Source organism: Periophthalmus magnuspinnatus, chromosome 16, assembly GCF_009829125.3.
Source record: "Periophthalmus magnuspinnatus isolate fPerMag1 chromosome 16, fPerMag1.2.pri, whole genome shotgun sequence".
NCBI classification, from domain to species: Eukaryota; Metazoa; Chordata; class Actinopteri; order Gobiiformes; family Gobiidae; genus Periophthalmus; species Periophthalmus magnuspinnatus.
The window spans coordinates 17,151,553-17,171,688 of NC_047141.1; the positions used below are offsets into that span (position 1 = coordinate 17,151,553).

General features: G+C 38.6%; 1 protein-coding gene across 1 annotated transcript in view; it reads right to left on the bottom strand.

Moving 5' to 3' along the window:
- Positions 1-20,136, bottom strand: part of LOC117383380 (low-density lipoprotein receptor class A domain-containing protein 4-like) — a 288,281-nt gene that overhangs the window by 144,418 nt on the left and 123,727 nt on the right. Inside the window, exon 4 of the mRNA XM_033980548.2 lies at positions 13,173-13,313. Coding sequence (XP_033836439.1) covers positions 13,173-13,313 — 141 coding nt within the window. The remainder of the gene's footprint in view (positions 1-13,172; positions 13,314-20,136) is intronic.

Below are 20,136 nucleotides of genomic sequence, written 5' to 3' on the forward strand. Positions count from 1 at the left end.
CGTGAGTGTGACCAATCACAGCTTGTCTCCATGTGATTTTGGAGGCGACGCTGCGTGAACATCCCAGCAGAGGTCATTGTTTGTGGGCCATTATTCATTTGTGTGTTCATCATTTCAAAAGCACACTGACATTAGAACAGACAATACCTTACTCAGACATTAATTATGAAAAAGGGCAGAGGGAAAGTGTGGTTGTTGCATGGAAATTTAAAAGCCTCTGGACGACAATGGGACAGACTATTTGTTCAACGTGTTTATTCAAAACTCTGGTGTTAATATTATGATTATCCAAGTGACCTTTAGTTACAGAAAAGGCATTTGTTACATGACACCATTCTTTAGCCAGCAATCTGTTGTTTTTAATGGCAGCTTTGGCCTTTACAGTGAATGAAACGTATGTATGTTTGTTTGGCTTATTAAACAAAGTTACATTTAAAGAGGCAATGTGTAACTTTTCTGGTGGAGTGTCTTTATACAAATGCGATTGCTTTGCCTGTAATGCTCCACAGTGTGACTTTAAACGTAACTACCTCCATGGACATGAGCAGGGGACATCACCAGACCACATTACAGCGCAGATCTGTGGAGAGGAGACACCACTCAAAGACAGAATGCATGTTTTTTAAGACATTTTTAAGCAGCAAAAATAGATGTAATTGAATAAATACAAGAAATATCATTTTCTACTTTACTCTGGAACATTTTAGGCAAAGCAGTAACATCTCCATGAATTTAAGCAGGTAGGAGATATGGAGAGAGGAGATACTTCAAACAGATAAAATGGGAAATGAAAGGAATTATGATGGAATTGTTCAAAAATATATGGATGAACATCAAAGTACTTCACTAAACTGGTCTGGTAAATAACGTTGTGTGTGTGTGTGTGTTTCTGGTGCTTAATATCACTGTGGGCGGAGATTGGCAGTCACATGCTTCTCTTTTGTTGGATTCAAAACATGGACAAGTATCTCATGATCTGGCATCATTTCAACACCTAAAACATCACTGTGTTTCTAAAAGTAGTCCTTTCTGAATGTTTATCCTGGGGTCATCAACAACTACTGAATATCTAATGTTCTTTCTAAACTCCTATTGAAAGCTTTGAAAACAACCCCAACAGCTCTCACAATGAGCGGCATACAAGCGTGTCCAAAGACTGCCTGTTCGCTATTTTGCAAACGGCATCATTGTAAAGTTCTCAAGTGCTCTCAATCCACTAGACAATCCAGCACCCTTAACACGGCCGCTCTTTGAGAAAAAATGAAATAACTGAAGCACGTCTTGTATGTTAAACCCTCATGAATATCCAAACAGAGCTCAACAATCACTTAGGCACCACCTCCTGTCCCACTCCACGGGCGGGCTGACCAGCTGAAGGGACAGGGCCAGGAGCTGTCACAGGGGCAGGTTTAATTGGCTGAGCGGACTTTGAGCCAGATGCCACTCATCTCTGACCCCAGGGTGGAAGAAATGCCAGTGGACCTCCTTGTTAAAGACTGTCAAAGACTTTTGGGGGACACATCGTTTATGGATGAAGCATTTACCTTGGAGATTTATGTTTAATAGAAACTACTTGCAATTGAATAACTGTAAAATGGATATATAAAATGCAGTATTGTGCAACATTTCAGGTGCACCAACAAGAAGGGGGCAGACTTTCCTCCTGAAAAGTTACATTGTGCACTTTTAATATTAGACTTATATATGTCATAATATAGACACAATTAAATTCACTCTTTGAGCTCACATATTTTCAACTACTACTGATATTGATGGAAACATCAACGATCCCTGTGACCAACAACAAACCACATTCATGCTTGGGCAAGGTAGGTGAGACAGTGGCAGTTCGAATCAATCAAAGCCAGGATTGAACTACCAACCTTTCTGTTTTTGAATCCTGCCATCACTAAGCTACTTCCGCCTGAAGAGCTTGCTTGTCTATCATAATATGTTTTGAGAGATTACACTTTTCCCCTCAAATGCAAGAAACTAAACTTGGAGATAGGGGCATTTGTGGAGATGGGTCATGATCAACTTGTTTATCCTCTGATTTTCTCATGTTGCCATGTTGAGTCTGCTCCCAGTAAATCCGCTCGCTGCATGGAAAGCTCTGTAGGAAAAGCCTGAGGACAACAACTGGACGGCTTCACTAATCTGAATCTAAATGAGCTGGAAATCCCTGGCATCTCTATCAGCAGCACACTGTTTATAGACCCCACCGATTCCCATTCACAGCTCAGGACCTGGAGGGGGAAGAATGAGAACTGCGAGTTGTGAGTGTGTTGGTGATAATGACAAGGAGGCTATTAATCAGAAATCTATGTATGTATGTGAGTGAAAACTAACTTAACTCTGGTGCAGTGCATTAAAGGTGCACTATGTAACTTTGTTGGTGTTTCCATGGAAATGTTCTTCTATTTGCACAGAGACAAGGTGATGCCAGCAGTTATAGGTCCAATCAGTAAAGAGGTGACCCTACTCACAAAAATGCACATTTTTCAAGGTATTTTGGGAAAACACCATCTTTAATGCCATACCGTGGAACATTTCAGGTAAATCAATAATATCTCCATGGAGTCAAGAAGGTGAAGGTCCCTTGACCAGAACAGGTATATAAAATCCTTTTAATTTTGTGATCATTTAAATTTATAAATACATATGAATACGTGACCTGTTAATAGTGACTTATAAAAGCCAGAAGCAACTGTGACTGAAACCACTTTTTTCCAAGGTTGCACCTCTTCATTCAATGTGAAATTGTCATCTTACAAGTACTTAATGCTTGGAAACCAGGCAATGACAAATATGTTGTAATAATTGATTAGAAAAGTAAACAGAACGCTCAGTCGGTTAGATAAAGATGCCTGTTTCCTAAAGGCACCAATACCTAACTTTTATTAAATTACTTTTTACATTAGTTTGACCATTGACCTGACAAGAAAAAGTTAATTAAGGTGAATCTTATTTCGAAGAACAATTATTGATAAATAGAATGATCTCCTGTTTCTGACAAAGAACATTTTATCTATGAAATATACATATTTGTGTTGCAAAACAACTTTCTCCAACTAAACTGAGATAAGACTGAAGTCATAATCTTTGGAACACAGAAACAAAGAGAACATATCAGCAGTCATCTCCAGTCTCTCTCTCCTTAAAACCTTAGAACCAGGAAGTACGAGCACATAAGTCCTGTGCTCAGGTCTGTGCTCTGGCTTCCTTTGGCTCAGAGAATAGCAGCTCTGCTTGTGTACAAGTCTCTCCATGGCCTAGCACTAAAGTACATCTCTGACATGTTAGTGCCATATAAACCATCTCACACTCTGAGGACTTCAGGGACCGGCCTCCTGCTGGTGCCCAGAGTCAGGACTAAACATGGGGAAATGGTGTTTCACTAAAACCTGGAACAGTCTTTGTGAAGATGTGAGACAATGTTTAAATCCAGGCTCAAAACAATTATGTTTAGCTGTGCATATGACTGAAAGGTTTTTATTCTGCACTCTTCTCCTTTAATGTTAATTTTATAATGATTATTTGTGATTATTTATGTTTTGATGTTTTGTTGTATTGTGATTTTTTTCTGTAAAGCACTTCGAATTACTTTGTGTATGAATTGTGCTATTCAAATAAACTTGCCTTGCCATTTATTTACTTATTTAGCCTATGTAGGTTAGCAGACAGCTTACATAACTATGGCATTTCTCCTATTGGATATAAACATCGCAGAGGCATGTGGAATGAATGCATTGAGTGTACTCTGTGACAGCAATACATTTCTGCTCTCTGAATTACGTTATATGGCTGTGGGCTGTTAGTAAAGGTGAACTGCCAAAAGCTGCGAGCGCCCGTGTTATGGAAGACAATTTAATGCTAATAGCCTTGCTCGTGCAGACAGCTACGGCCTTTCATATAGTGGTTAATATCGCTCGCGGTCTGAGAGGTGACCACCCATAACCACCGCACACATGCACTTATCATCTATTGCCTCCTCTATCAATGCTTTCAACCCAAAGGTATCATTCAATTAGCAGTTCCCCGTAGCTATACTCATTTGCTGCCTAATTGACCCCCAAGTCACAGAGGAGATCAAGTCCTGTCAATGACAACAGCTGTAGCACGTGAGGAGTCTGCCGCAATGGCACGGTAATTACATGGCGAGTCACCCGATGTGAGCACTCGGGTCAAACGTGGACCGAAGATAAAAAGGTGGCCAGGAGGGCGAAGACGAGGAAGCATAGGAAACAGGAGGCAGAGCGAGACAGTTGACCGCGAGCTAGTTCAAGCGTAAGATTAGGCTAAGCAGAAAGGATAGAGACAGTTAAAGAAAAGGCCAGGGGTATAGAGAAGCAATGAGGGCAGATGAGAAATGCTTTTTTAAATGCTTTTAAGTCGAAGCAAGAGCAGAAGTCGGGTAATATAGTTTGAGATATCAGTGGCAAACATTAGCGGGGATTGCCATTGGGAGGGATAGTCTGGTTAATGCATTTGGCTTATATCAGAGCAGAAGAGTGAAGAGGATCATGACTGAAATAGTAAATTAACAGCAATGCCTTATGAATTGTAGTTGTAGCTGTCAAAGCGGGGATACAAAGAACGTTAAAGGATGTCCACTGTCTTCAGATCATTGGAGAAATAAGCTACCGACAAATAATTTTAATCAATTATGCATCTTGGAGATTTCAAATGAGATTAGCATAAAATAAAGATAGAAAGGAATGTGTTCAGTGCAATTAGCAATCAACCACAGCCATAGAAAACGACAAGCATGCATGAAATGGATACAACTGAAATTACAACTATTTATGATTATTGGGGTGTATTATTAAGACATAGATTTAACTTAAAATTGTAAGTTCAAAACAAAACAATTGCACCAAATTCTGGAAAAAATGTCATCATCAAAGCAGTTTCATCAGAGCTGGATTTGGTAACTGAGTCCTGCCAAAGCTATTTGTGATGTCAACGAAAACATCTAGTTGGTGGTTCGGTCCCGGCAAGACCAGAGCAGTCTTAGGACACTTCAACGTAAGAATAACGCATGTATTTGATAAAGTGATTGATCTTTCATATATGGCCTCTATCGACCACATTTCAGACTATAGTTGTTCTTGGTTGATTGTGGATATTAAAAATCTCCATACTTACACAGAACATCAGACAGCTTCTTGCAGCCTAGTCACAAGTCTTGACCAAACACTTCTCCAAAGACAGGACTATTCTGAAACATAATAGTCAGAGTTCTGCAGTGCTGATGGTGTCTGATTCTTGTTGCCAACAAAAAGAGTTTTTTGCCTGCAGAAAGTCTAGTCTGTCTTGACCTCCTTAATTTGCTTCGACAACCTTTTGCCGACAGAAAGTGAATCCTTGACACTGTCTCGAAGCTGCCACGCTCCACTGAGAAAAAACTCTCAAACTATGGAATCCAGTCTATTATCGAGAGAGTATGAAAGATTTTGAAACCTCCAAGGACCACCATATCCAATGGAATAAATGAGTAAGTGGCTGAATGCGAGAACCAGGTTTTGAAAGGTGTGATAAAACAATTTTTGCAGGGTTTTTTTTACAACTAAAAAGGCATTTATCTTTTGTGCCGTTAGAGAATAGAATTTCTCCAAGGTTTAAAATAAATTTACGTATCTACGTTTTTACTGTAGACACTTTGAAGTAGTGGTTTTTAAACAATTGTATGTGAATTTTGAGAAGTTCTTTTACAGTTGAAGTATAGATTCTCAGATCCTGGATTCAATTCTGGGGCGGCATGGGGCCTTTCTGTGTGAAGTTTGCATGATCTGCCTGTGCCTGCATAGGTTTCCTTCGGTTGCAACAGTTTCCACTACCACTAAAAACATGTACAATAGGCTAAAAAAGAAATTTTTAATTTCAGCTGGACTATCCTGGTTAAACAAAGGTCAATAAATAAATATGAATTATATGTTTTGGATTTAAATATTTAATATTAGGCATGAGATATACTTTATTAATCCCCTTTGAGGGAAATTCATCCTCTGCATTTGACCCAAGCTTCAATACTGCTGGGTTGAACCGCTCAGGAGAAGTGGGGACTACCTCCGGATCTTGAGTTGGTCAGGACCTACCTTAGCTAGAGGATATTACCTAGTATGCATGTTTTGGGTTGATTGGGAAATCTGGTCTACTTGGAGACTTAAATCATTTCTTTTAGTCCTAATCTAGTTATAGTTTTACTGAGGATGTTCAAGATCTAGTTTAAACTTTTTTTAAAGTATGTAAGTTATATAAGTGCTTTGTTTTCCATCTCTGGGTGGACTCAGGGTCATATTAAAGACTAATGTGGGGTACTACTAAACTTTAAGAATCACTGGCCAAAACAACTGCCATTATTTGTGGTGCAAACTTCCAAAGTGACCTTCTGATGCTTTCACAGATATGGGCTGTCTCAAGGAAAAGTGAAAAAATTCAACTTCCCTGCATCAAGCAAACGGTGTAAATAGGAGAAGAGAGGTCGGCAACAGGCAGGCGGTGCTGGACACTCAGACAGTCTGCCATAGAGGGTCAGTCAATACCCAGCCTTCTCACACTATGAATCTCACAAACCCAATCAATCAGCGAGCCTCAAGGCTCGCTCGCTGCTATTGAAGTGTAGTTCACTCTGGACCGGGATCAATGGCTAAGCTAGAGTTGACCATTGATCTAGCCTCTGTCTGCTCTGTCCCCTCCCGCACTTCCACACAGCCTAACAAGAGGGCAGCAGAGGGGCCATGCCTAGATCCATAGCGAAACAACACATCAGAGCCCTTTGAAATGTCATAAATCATACATTTAATATATATGGTTTCACAGAGTGCTGACTTTTTGAAAGATGTTCATCTAGACTAGTTCATAATTTTTGTTCCAATTATTCACAATAAAGAGTCTATAAGTATGTTTCACAGCTGTCAGAGGAGAGAACAGAGTTTGGTCATTCCATTGCTATGTCAATGTCACTGTCAACGACAATGTGGCACTGCTGATACTCAACCTACAGATACATTCTAACAACACTGTTAAAAACTTTTTTCTCAATGAGTATTACTAACAACATGTGGTGTTATTTTTATTTATGCCTATTCTACTAATTGGTGGTTTTCAGATTATATAATGTGACGATGTCATTCTCCTAGATGGGGGCAAGAGCTAATTTTCCCAACTGATTACATTGTACTTTTTGTTGAAATATCTAAAACGCAATTTCACACATTTTGAATACGATCATTTGTAATAGTGACTGGACCCTAAAACCCACTATATCACAACAAAAATTAGCATTTTTTTAGAATGTTGATGATGTCATCTGAAACCCAGCAATAAACTGATCTAAGTTAGAGCCATAGACACACATGCACTTGCAGATGAAAGTAAAAGTGTTTCTTCAAACAATTATAGTTTTAGTACAGCAGCCATGTTGACAGTTTATGAGGCAGATGCACAGCTCATAAATAACCTCAATAATGATGTGTTCCCATTTAATACCTGGGTTGCTGGGCTCAGATAATGATTCAGACAGGGCTCGGTGGAAAGCCTTAGTGGGACACTTAAACTGAATGGTGCCATCGTTAATTATATTAATTGCTTCTGAGTGTTTTTCTGCTTTGTTAAATCTGAAAATGTGTTGCAAACGTTTCTCAAGTCCCACAAAATCACTTGTATCTCCTGCCTCTATAAAGCTGTTAACTCCTAGGCCAGGCTGTACCACTGGGTATTGTAACACAGAAATCAATAATGGGGTGTGTGATGAACAGAAGTAGTGTCAAACCCACATTCAACTGTTACTTTACAAAATTATTACGTAGAGAGTAAGTGCAAGTATATAAAATGTGAGACAAAAATTATATTTTTTGGGGACAAAAAAAAAAATTCCCTGCTAAATTCAAAGATAACCAATGACTTGAACTGAACTTCTCACATAATCTTGTAATAAAATGTCAGCACTGATGGCAGCATGGGTGGACAGCCCAAGACAAATGTCCTACAAGTGGGACAATAAAGTTCATCTTGAATTTTGAATAAGGTAACAATCAAGCTGTCCATATTATTAGAAATGGTGAATAATGCATATAATATGAAACACAACAGTATTCAGTATATATGATATTTTAACTTGAGTTAGGGCTGAGTGATATGGCGATGAAAATCTAAGTGTGACGTCATCCCTGTGACAATCTGCTATTTTTTGCAATGCTGTCATATTGTGATTCACTATTTCCCAATTTAATCCCACTTTATGCTAGAATTTTACAGACTTTTCCCCACCCACACGTCCTTTTGGTTAGCCTCAGCAATAGAGTTAGGGACATGTGGATTTAACTATTTGCAGAGAAGTGTGAACTTTGTGAAGAAGCAGATGATTTTAGGTAAGGCTTCAAGGCAATATTACTACCGTATTTTCCAGACTATACGTTGCTCTGGAGTATAAGTCGCACCAGCGAGAAAACGTGTAATAATGAAGAAAAAAACATATTTAAGAAGAAAAAAAACATATTTAAGTTGCACAAAATCTGAGACCAAGAACAGACATTTTATCTTTATAGGCAAGTTATAATAATAACAATAAAAATAAAGAACAATAGGCTGAATAGCAGCACAGCACGTTAACGTAACACATAGACAACAAACTGAATATGTGTATGGTGTGTTAACGTAAGATATTAACAGTTAATCAGATACACTACCCTAACCAAACATATGCGGCTTGTCCACAAACACGAGAGACATGAGAGTTCTTTTCACTGATGTTTACTGTGGTCTTACTTCTTCATCACATTGCACACTGTAGAACTAACAAACACATCAAATATAACATAAGCTCTGACTCATACTACATATACACACAAAATTGCATATGAATACATGAAAAATATACGTACACTTTGGCCTGCTAGTAAACAAACTAGTGAGCCAAAAACTTAAATAGTGCTATGTCGGGTAAGACTTTGCATTAGCATAAAAGGCTGAACAGGAAAACAGGAAGTAGTTTTCGTGGCCTTAAACTAAACTTATGATAAACTAAACACTTACAATATTGTTCCAAAAGAAAAAAAATATCACCTTTATGGTCTTAAAAATGAAGATGTAATAAATAAGGGGAAATTAAATATGAAATGTATAAAAAAAACTGAGTTCAGTAAATTTTCTTACAGGTATTACAAACACACCAGCGCCATCTAGTCAAACAAGTGAACTGTGATGTGTATAATCAACCGTTACATAACACATATTTATTCAGCTACATGAAGCATAGACAAGGAACTGAATACATCTCAGGTATGCTGCGTAAGATATTAACAGTTAATTAGATAAGTAAAGCATAAAAAACAAGCTAACAAGTTTACTCTCGACCTCACTCCAAATCACTAAATCCATTGAATTCTTCATCCTCGGTGTCGCTTCTGAACAACTTCGCCTGCTCCGGAAGTAAATGAAGCGCCGCTTCCGCGTGGCTGTCATACTGGTACAAAAGCCTGGAGAGCCCTCCCGCAATTGTCACTGTGACAGCAACGAAGATGTGAAATCATATATTTTAATAATTCTGAAAAATAGGGTTATTATAATCTAGCTCCAACAAAATTATAATATCAAAGTTTTGGTATAATGACCACCCCTACTTATGCATAAGCAATCTTTAACATTATATAATAGATCCTGTCAGAGATGCAACCAGTCAAGGCTTGCCGGTGGAAACTACACATTGTTTTACATTTGATTATAATAACAAAACCACCAGTTGTATGTACTAAAGCACAATAGATTCAGTACGGTTGTGCTTGTGGCTGAGTGCACTTGGTCCTCTCTCCTTTGTCTGTCTGTATCTGAGGAATAATCCAGGATAAAAGTGAGACGTTTAAGCGGTCTTAGGCTCAGTCTGCTACACTCCAGCCACAATTGGCACACTGTGTTTATCCCAATTATGAGGGAAAATGCAGGGAAAGGAGGTGAGGGGCGTCGGGCTGCACTTTGTCTAGACAGTATTCATGATCCATCTGTCTGCCACTGCCACAGCAACAGCCAGCGGCAACAAGATGGTAAACTCCATTAGCACACAAAAAATTTTCACTCTCTCTCCTCCCTTTCTCTCCTTCCTCTCCTCTCACATCTCTGCCTATCTTTCCTTAGCCCTGCCAGTCTTTTTTGGTGATCTTCTTTCATCTCCTCCACCCCATGCCTGGCTGCTAGTCTCACAAAATATGCAAAAAATTCATTGTACACGTCACAGGCTCACACTTCACACAGGCTGCAGACACTTACATTAACATTCGCTCGAGACAACTAAATATTTTAAGTACCGGCTCAGGATTGGAAATGAGTAAGCCCACCGTGTTACCCCTCCCGCCATCCACCAACTTAAAAAAAGAAGAAAAGAAGAAAGCATGGTCTGGCTGGTATTGCAGAGGGGAAATAAAATGTAAAAAGAAATTTGCAAAACAATGTGAAGGTTTGGAGGTGAGTTTGGGGAGCAAGGAGGAGCAGTGGGATGAAAGCAGACATAGGAAAAGAATTACCCTAACAAAATCATAACCTGTATCTGAGCAGCAAAGTTCAAATGAAGCTTGTATCCATGCGTTTTACTGTTTACCTACAGTTAACTTCTAAGCAGAATCATTATAACACTGGTCTACATTGGAATAGTTAAATCAACAAATACAGATGACAAGTTCACCATATTCTTGTACTTTATTATATGCACAATTATTGCATGTGCGTAGTTGTCCACTTTTACTTTTATTTGTGTTTTGTTTTGGGGTTTTTTTTGCAAGAAATTATGAACAAGATGCCATTCTGGAAATGCTGGAATAACGTGAATGTACAGGGTTGCCGTAAAAAACTTTTATAGTTTAGAGTGTCATGCCAACACAACTCAAGTTATCCAGAAGTTTAACAGGCCACACAGGTAGTAGATACGACAGAATGTGAAAAATCATCTGAGACTAAATCAAAGACCAGTGGCCAGCAGCAGTAGCAGCAGTGAACGTCATGAAGCATTAGTGGAACATATTGTAGCCAGTCTGGTTTTGGGAAAGTCCCAAACCTCAGCGATGGATGGCCCTTGCAGCAGTGCACCTTCACTATAATGACTGTGATGTGTCAGGAAAAGTAACAGAGGAGTGTGTCAGGGCTGGCAGCAGGTGTGGGAGCTGTCAATCAAAGCACTCAATAACCATGCATCATCAGCTGACAGCTAATTGGCCAAAACTCAGAGGGAGTCTTGTTGAGCACAGCAGATCTGTACTGGCCACCGGACAAGGCACTTACTGTAGATTAGAATGAATTCATATTTCATGAAAATTAGGTGGGTTCACTGGGAGTTGTACAAAACCGAAAATGTGAATAGTATCTGAATAATAACAATAAACTGGAGAGAACAAGATTGAATTGATTTTTGTAAATATAATTCAATATGTATCTACCGTCTGTAATTAGACTGACCAACTTCGCTATGTTGTATTCTTACATAACACCACTAGATGCTACCTATATTACTGCTGTCTGACACTGTTCCAGCTTTGACCTGACAGAACAAGACCAGAGACGACAGGGCCCTTTCCAAAACAGCTTCCTACTCCCTTTTCCTACGTCCTAATCCTCATTTTGCGTGTTCCCGAGACGGAGCCGCCACATTAAGTGCTGTCCGAAATGGAGCGAGCAGAGAGGAGAAGTGACTTATCAGCTCCTTCACAGCGACACTTAACAGGTGTGCATAACAGCGGAGAGCAGCCCGACGTGCAAGACCCACCTAACTCCTTTAGTTCCGTGTGCTTATTTAAAAGTGGAGACGTCTTCATTTAGACTCACAGATTTTTAGAAATTAAAGTCAAAATAGCACAAAATATGTCCGTGGTAAAATGATGAACTATTAACATGAGAGACAGAACTGAATCACTGGAGCATGTGGTATCTTCAGATGATTAAAGCGCTTAACTTAAACAAAAAACACCCACAGTTCACAGAATAACGCAAAGACGACACTCCCACTCTTAAGCACACAAACACAGACATGGTGAGGATGAAAGCTCGATGTAAAAAGTTTCCCCTCTTCTCCTAAAAGTTGTTGAAAGAGACCAGAGCAGCACATCAAAGTGTCCTGGCACACAGCCACGGCAGCCCATTGGAGTCCTTCACCTCCCTCTCTCTCACTTACCCTCTCACTCACACTTTCTCTCTCTCTCCTCCCTCCATCTCCACACCAGCTCTCCTTCTTTTTCCCTGTTCCCATTGATCGTGATGGGCCAGGGGAGCGCTCTCATCCTGGTCCCCAACAGAAGTGCACAGCAGGGGGCACACGGAGGGCCAACAAGATTCTAATAAAACAGTGTATAGTAAGAGATATAGTGGAAGAACTTAACAGAGTGTTCTACTTAACTTCAGTGGACCAACTAACTGCAAAGGAGAAGTTTTCCCATCTGGCAGTTCAGCCAACTTGTGATTTGGGAAACTAAGCATTACATGTACTCTTTTATTCCCTCAACCGAACCCTCAACACCCATTGCATTGCAGCAGTAGAACAATCAACCACCTCAGCTTCTGCATCTATAAGTATGTACAATTCAAATTAGGCTTGTTAAGTTATGTAACACCCAAAACCAATACCTTTTTGCATTGCCGCCTTCGTCGTTTGGGTTGTATTATTTTGTCTGGCGCTGCCAATCTTGACGACAAATAAGTTTTATAAGGATGTTTTAAAGATCCCAGAAAATCGGTGCAGTTTTGACTTGTTGTTGCACATAACTATTGAACATCTGACACAAACCAACCTACTTTATGTAATATTTTAGTGCTGAAACTTTTCCCAAATTCTCCATTGAAAGGAACGGGATTTCCACTTAATTGGAAGCTGAAAAACCACATAAAAATATATATCAAGCAGAGATCTAACGCAAAAAACTAGTGAACATCTTGAATCATGGTTAATTTCTATACTTTCTTACAGCTGCCTTGTTATATATACTAAATATACACATGCAAATGTTAAGCTGCAGCACAAGACAATTGAATTAAGTGCAGGACCCATAGAACTCCACTTCTTTACTAATTTCCAAGACTGCAACAATATAGCGTTATTATTTTAAAACAAGCCAAAAGAACACACAGACAACATCCACATTGCAAACATAGGAGCATGAGGTGGAGCACACGGTGAGGTGCTTGGGGGTACTCACAGTTGAAGATGCCCGGGGGAGGGTGCTGCGTCACCACGGGGCAGTTCTCCTCATCACTGTTGTCTCCACAGTTATTCAGCTGGTTACAGATCAGAGAGCCCAGGCGCAGACACTTACCGTTGGTGCACTGGAACTTGCACTCTGGAAGGTAAAGAGAAGAAGACGAGGCATTAGATCATATACGACAACCATAAACTCCTGTATGTAACGCAAGTTTTCTGGTGGACAGTCAGAGTAAAATTTCAACATTGATTTCGATACTAAGGAATAGACTCAGTACTCAATACGGATTTCGATACCATGGCGATAGTGAAAAACGCTTTAATGTGATTTTCAATATTAAATAAGTACTTTCTTTCATATTACCGTGTATTATTATATCTATGTAATCCCTTAGTCATCCAAGTACGTTCCATAGTGGTCCATGGGCATATACTATCATGTGAATGTGACTTTTTAGTATTGATACCTCAAATGAGTATGTAGTTTTGATACTAGTATAGATTAATATCTAATTTTCAATACTTTTGACAACTCTAGATCAGACACCCACAAGTCTCCATGGAGAAGTTTTTGCTTTACATAGAATGCTCCACAGTATGGCATTTAATTTATTTATAGCTGTAGAGACAAGCAGGTGACCCCATCTGGCCAGGTTACAAGTCAGATCGGTGGAGAGGTGACCCCGCTTATAGTGAGAATGCATGTTTTTGGGGATATTTTTGCATAATAAAAACACTTGTAATTTAATAAATCCATATTCTAAAACAGTTTAATGCCATACTGTGGAACTCCAGTCAAAATCGATACCCTTCACCAAACTTATGTATCACTATGAACACTAATTATTGGATTTTTAAGATGGAATGATGTTATACAAAGAATATTATAAAACAGAAAAAAAATGCTTCAATCATGTCACCATTTATAACTTTAAATGCAATAGAAATATTTTAGTAAGTGGTTAATGCTTTTTTTGTTATTAAACTTTTTTCTGTTTTTTTTTTTTTTTTTTTTTTTTTTTTTTTTTTTAAATTGGAATCGTTTTGAGTTTGGATAAAATACTTCATTCTGAGTACTCTTCATTTTCCAAAGTACTGATGCAAAAACAAAGATTTTACTGTTTCCCCCTCTCAAATAGCTCTATTACAGACAGACAAAATGAGATGAAAACATTTGATTAAAAACACAATTACACAATGTTCTGATGGGGAAAATGAAAGAACCAAGAGAGTTAACGACCACCCACGCAGTCCCCGGCACGCATCACCAAAACATGGAACAGGCATGGATAAACTATACACCTGCTCTGTTATCAGTGTATGAACAAGGCTGGAACAAAACATTTTTAACATAAGCTTCAACAGAAATAGGAGTTAATGTGTTGTGTTCATCCCCAAACAAGGTCAGACGAAAAGTGCTGCATCGCTCAGACAATAAACAGTTTAGAGACACTGCTTTCATGTGGCACACTCAGAGATGTGACGGCTCTGTCTGCTCTGAATGTGGGGAGGAACGAGGGGAATAGAAACAAACGTATATTAGACATGTACTGTAAGATATTCAAACCTGCCTTTCTGTCATCATTCCCTCAATCACACATTTGAAATTCTTGCGAGTATAGGGCTGGGTGATATAACAAGCCATAAAGCTGCATTACCCAATTTCAAACCACAAAAAAGGTATTTAAATCTATATAACCAGTCCCTCATATACTTAACATTTTCAGAACAGCTTTAGAACTATTTAGTAATGTAGTGTAATAATGTTTAGTATTTAATGAATGTATCAAGGTGCTAAAACATATTTTGTTTAACAGACGTTTGTATAGTTTTGTGAAGAGACCTTGTGATGAGATTTTGCTTACATAACCAAGTGAGTGCATATTGTGAGGGGAATGAAAAGCTGTTATAATAAACAAATAAGTGAAAAATAAAACACAAGCCGCTGTCTGATGGAGCATTATAATTTCAACAAAGCTAAGATATTGAGCTATCCACTGAGTCTATTGGTAATACTGGAGCTCATAAACATTTATTTATTTTCTGGTTTGAATTGTTACAATGAACATGTTATCTCCTGGTGTAGTCAGAGCTCTACAAGACGTCTGGGTAATCCCTCAGTTGTCCAGGCATGATCCATAGTAAAAGAAAATTAAACTCTGTCAACTTTATCTCCAGCTGACAGAACTGAATTTTCTTTTACTACAAAGTTCATGAGGAGCTGGTAAAGTTCAGGGGGGTAGAGCACCATCCTACAGCCATCCATATGGACGCTAAACTCTGATCAGACCATAATATGGTTGTTCTTTTGCAAGACTCCTAGCCTAAAAGAGCTTAGCTTATATAGATCTTATTGTGTGTTAGCCAGAGATCCCAAAGCTATATTAAACTGAAATCTAATCAGTAACTTCAAAATACTGAAATGAAACAGAATGTCTTTGAATAAGCTGTTGTCACAGTTTGCTCTGAACTCCAAGTCTTTTTTATTTTTTATTTATTTCCTCTCTGTTGGAATAACCTTCAGAACACAGCCCATGATTTTGTCTCCTTGAGAGACTTCAAAGCTCTGATAAAACCATGGAAGTGAAGAGTGAAATTGCTATTTCACAAATGGATGTGGTGTGCAGTCCCTTTGTCTGTTTTAACATGCTCCGTTCTCTGTCCCACGTTTGAATAACTTCTAACCTTGTGGAGATGTGCTACTGGTCAAGGCGCTCTAAAACAGATCATCTTTATCTTTGTAGATATTCAATAAATAAAACACATACACATACTTATATACACGGACACACACACATTTGTTTCTATGGCTCCAATTGGTGGGACATCATTATAATTAAAAAGGTGATACTCTGTATTAAGAGTAGGGTTCCTTGGGTTTACTGAAGCTATGGCAGACCCATTGATTCTATATTACAATTCACAAACGGAGATGTTAAATGTATGTATTTTAATTCATTATTGATTATTATTCATGCATTGTTATAAGGAGGCCCTTAGAGCCATTATTGCATTATATTGTGTATAAATAAACATTCAAATATGAGATATGATTTCTGGGCAAACAATGGCCAGTAATAGTATTACAAAGTGCTTTGCCCAGCCCCAATATATTCTATAAACCATGCCCAATGACGCCCGATGCATTTTTTTGGTTTGGAACCAATACTCCATTCCAGTGTCAGCGCATCCCTACGTAAAGTCAAGTTGTGTAAGGGAATCATATTTAACCAGATAACATTTCATTTATTTATGTTTATACTCATTTACTACGATGATATACAAAACAGAAGTGGTGTGAGGTTGAGGGGTGGGCACACTTGTGGCACACACTACTCTCAGTCTTGTGCATTCTTCTATTGTGTTTTTCAAGTTCAATATATAAGTTCAATATTTCTTCTGAAAGTGCTCAGATTTGCACCAATTCAACATAAAGCAGTTATTTATGCAGTCTGAATATCCATACAAACATTTCGAAAGGTCAGACTGTGTATTTCTGTCAACACACTTATAAACAAGTTTTGTCTTACACAAGGTTTATATAACAAAAGTTGACAATACAGTTACACTTGTTTCTCTAAACTTTTGATAAAACTTATTTAGTATCACAATGAAATGAATCATGCTTTTTTTTTAAAGTAATGAGCATGCAGTTGAGAAGTTTGAGGTGATTCGTACTAGAAAAAGATTCAGTCCAATGCTTTCTTCGCCATAGTAACAAATCTGAGGGTCTCAAGCCAAACTCATTACTTAATGTGATTACGTGCTTCTAATCAGCCGCTGTAATCAAGTCTCCAGCACATTCTCCACACTCCTCAACCAGATTCTCTTTTTTTTTTTAATTTTCCGTCCTTGGCATGAGAAACAGAGGAAACTGAAGCCAAAACCTATTCTTCATAGGAAACAGGACACGAAAGTTGTGGTCTGTTGGCAGGAAGCAGTTCGATGTACCTTTGTTGAACCAGTTTTGGTTGAAGTCCATTCAGTACCATCAGAGTACTGTATTACAAATACTTTGAACACTTTACTTGCATTATGTTGAGTACAACAGAGGATTAAAACAGCTTTATGTTTTTGTTGCACTGTTTGCTATGCTTTTATTTATTATGGATTAGAGAAGGAAAACTTACATATATACACATCCGAGCTGTGTGTATTTCTTACTAATAATAATACTTTAAATAATACCTCACTCATTCACACACACATTCATAGAGAGTATGCAGAGACCGGGGGTGAGGTGGATTAAGTGTCTTGCTCAAGGACACAATGACAGTATTCATCTGTGGTAGCTGGAATCGCACTGCCAAGCTTTGAGGTGGATTTGACCGCTCTACCAACAATGTTTATGTCGAGAGCAGGATTTGAACCACCAACCTTCAAATCAGTGGACGAGTACTTTACCAACTAAGAGAGCAACTGTCAAATGAAAGTATAACTATTCCTGTACGGGAATATAGTTACTCAAAATTTGTGTTCTATTGGCACATGTATTTAGTTACTTCCTCACACTGAACACCAGTCATTTACTTTCTAGTTGAAACTGCTCCTAGCTTAGCAGAGTTGAGCTGATTTTAAATGTTGGACGTGAGAGCCCAGTGAATAGGTGGCCTGTATTATAATGAAAGCCTGCACCTCCTTGAACACTTTTAGCTCAGCCCTCTCAGCACAGAGCACACCTCACTTTAGTCCTTGTTCCTGAATGTGTCTCTCTTGGATGTGTGCAGCAGCGACCCAATGACACGGCACATTTTCTCCTCTTCCTCCCAAAACAAGAACAGCGTGTTCTGCAGCCCTTGTCTAGACGACAGAGCCAGTGCGTGCTGTGGTGTGGAGAGGATGAAGAGGAGAGAGAGGAGGGAGGTAATAACTTCCATGTACTTTTTTGAATAAGTACATCGAACAATATTCCTATGTAGTTGTGGCATAGTGCTTTAAAGGTGCACTATGTAACTTCTCCAATAACATCTCCACGGAGATATTGCTTTGCCTTCACTGTTCCACAGTCTGGTATCCATCTTACATTGATTCAATTAGTTGTTTCTCTTGCTCTATTGTCCCTTGAAAAACATGCATTCTTACTGTGAGCAGGGCTGCCACTCCACACACCGGACCAGTCACTTAACATGAGTGAGTTACCTGTTTTCTCAGTGCTATACTGTGGAACATATTATCTCCATGGGGACAAGTAGGTGCTAACTCTTCACCTGAATTGTTCCATAGTGCAAAGTGTTTATTCACCGGCTAGAAGGCTGGTGGTTAAAACGTCACTCAAAAACAGCTGTTGTGTCGGGGCGAGGCAATTAGCGCAGTTGTTTGGATGAAAAGGAAGGGAATCTGGTCTAGTTTGCTATGGCAACTCAAAAAAAAAAAAAAAGAAAGGCATCCAGTAAGTATGGGAAAAAATATTTCATTGCACATGTAAAACCCTGTACCATTAGCATCGTTAATCATTTTGGGGTTAATTATTCAGATGATATCTTGGAAAATGTGTGTTTTAGTGATCATTATTAGCATCACTAATATAACTTTTGAACTCTAAATAAATAAAACTATTTCTTCTTATAATAATAACCAAACTGTAAATTTGACATTGTAACATCCAAACTTATTTCGTCTTCTCTCCTCTGTGTATCATGAAGAAGGTGTTGCTTCATAAACTTGGTAGAACAGAACAGAGATCCAATTCCGAAAACAGACCAGCGCGACCGAATCGTCTTGTGAGTGTCAATTAGTGCAGGCTGGGTGACCTGCCCACAGCCTCTTGTCCTCCTCCTCATCTGTCTATCTGTCTGTGTGCTCACTCCATCTCCTCCTCTGTCCATCCTCCCTCTCCAGCCCTATTACACTCTATTACTGTCCAATCTTGTCCAGGCCTATCTCGTCTCCTCTCTCTCTCCATGCTCTCACTATCAAGGCTTTTTACACTGCTTTATATCTCCACTTTCCCTTTTTGAGCCACGTTTTTTTGTTTTTTTTGTGCTAGGCAGAAAAACTCAAATTCAAATCACTGGAAACCTTGAAATATGGTAAAAGCTAAGAAAGCAAAAACACGTCACTGTGGATATAGGTTAATTAGTCTTTTATGATGCTTTACCAGGAAAATAACTATTCAACTTAAAGCTGAAAACAGGTCCAGGAGAAGAAAGAAATGAAGGAAAGAGATAAACAAATCGCACATGTAAACATCTAGTGAGTGTCGAAGATTTTGATTGACAAATTAAAACACAAAAAGCTGCCAAATTAAGCATTTTTTGATTTTCGCGATTTGATTACAACATTTACATGAAATGGCTATGTCCAACCTCAGTAATTATGACAATTACATGTTCAATTTTATGCTTCATTTTATTCTGAAATCATCTGAAACTATTTACGAGATAATGCATTTTTGAACAATATCTCTCTCTGTATGAAGCTGCTTCAACCAATTTACATCAGACTTTCCAGAAAATTTAATATTATAATAAGTATTTAGCAGTGGAAGTGAGGAGTGGAGGTCCGCCACCTGCTTGTCTTCACTGAAATGTTATTGCTTTGCCTGTAATATTTCACTGTATGGCATTAATGTTAATTTTATGATGATTATTTATGTTTTTATTTGTTGTACAGTTGTCCCTCACTATATCGCACTTCACCTATTGCGGTCATGCAGTTTCGTGGATTTTTTTAGTGCAATTTTGCTTTTTTTTTTTTTTTTTTTTTTTTACAGCGTATGAACGTGCATTGTGTTCTGCGTCCTGATTGGCTAAGGGACTGTAGACCATTGTGTTCTGTGTCCTGATTGGCTAAGAGACTGTAGATCATTGTGGTCTGCGTCCTGATTGGCTAAGGGACTATAGACGATTGTGTTCTGTGTCCTGATTGGCTAAGGGACTATAGACGATTGTGTTCTGCGTCCTGATTGGCTAAGGGACTGTAGACCATTGTCAATCAATCTCCTCTGTGCCGTGTCTCCTGTA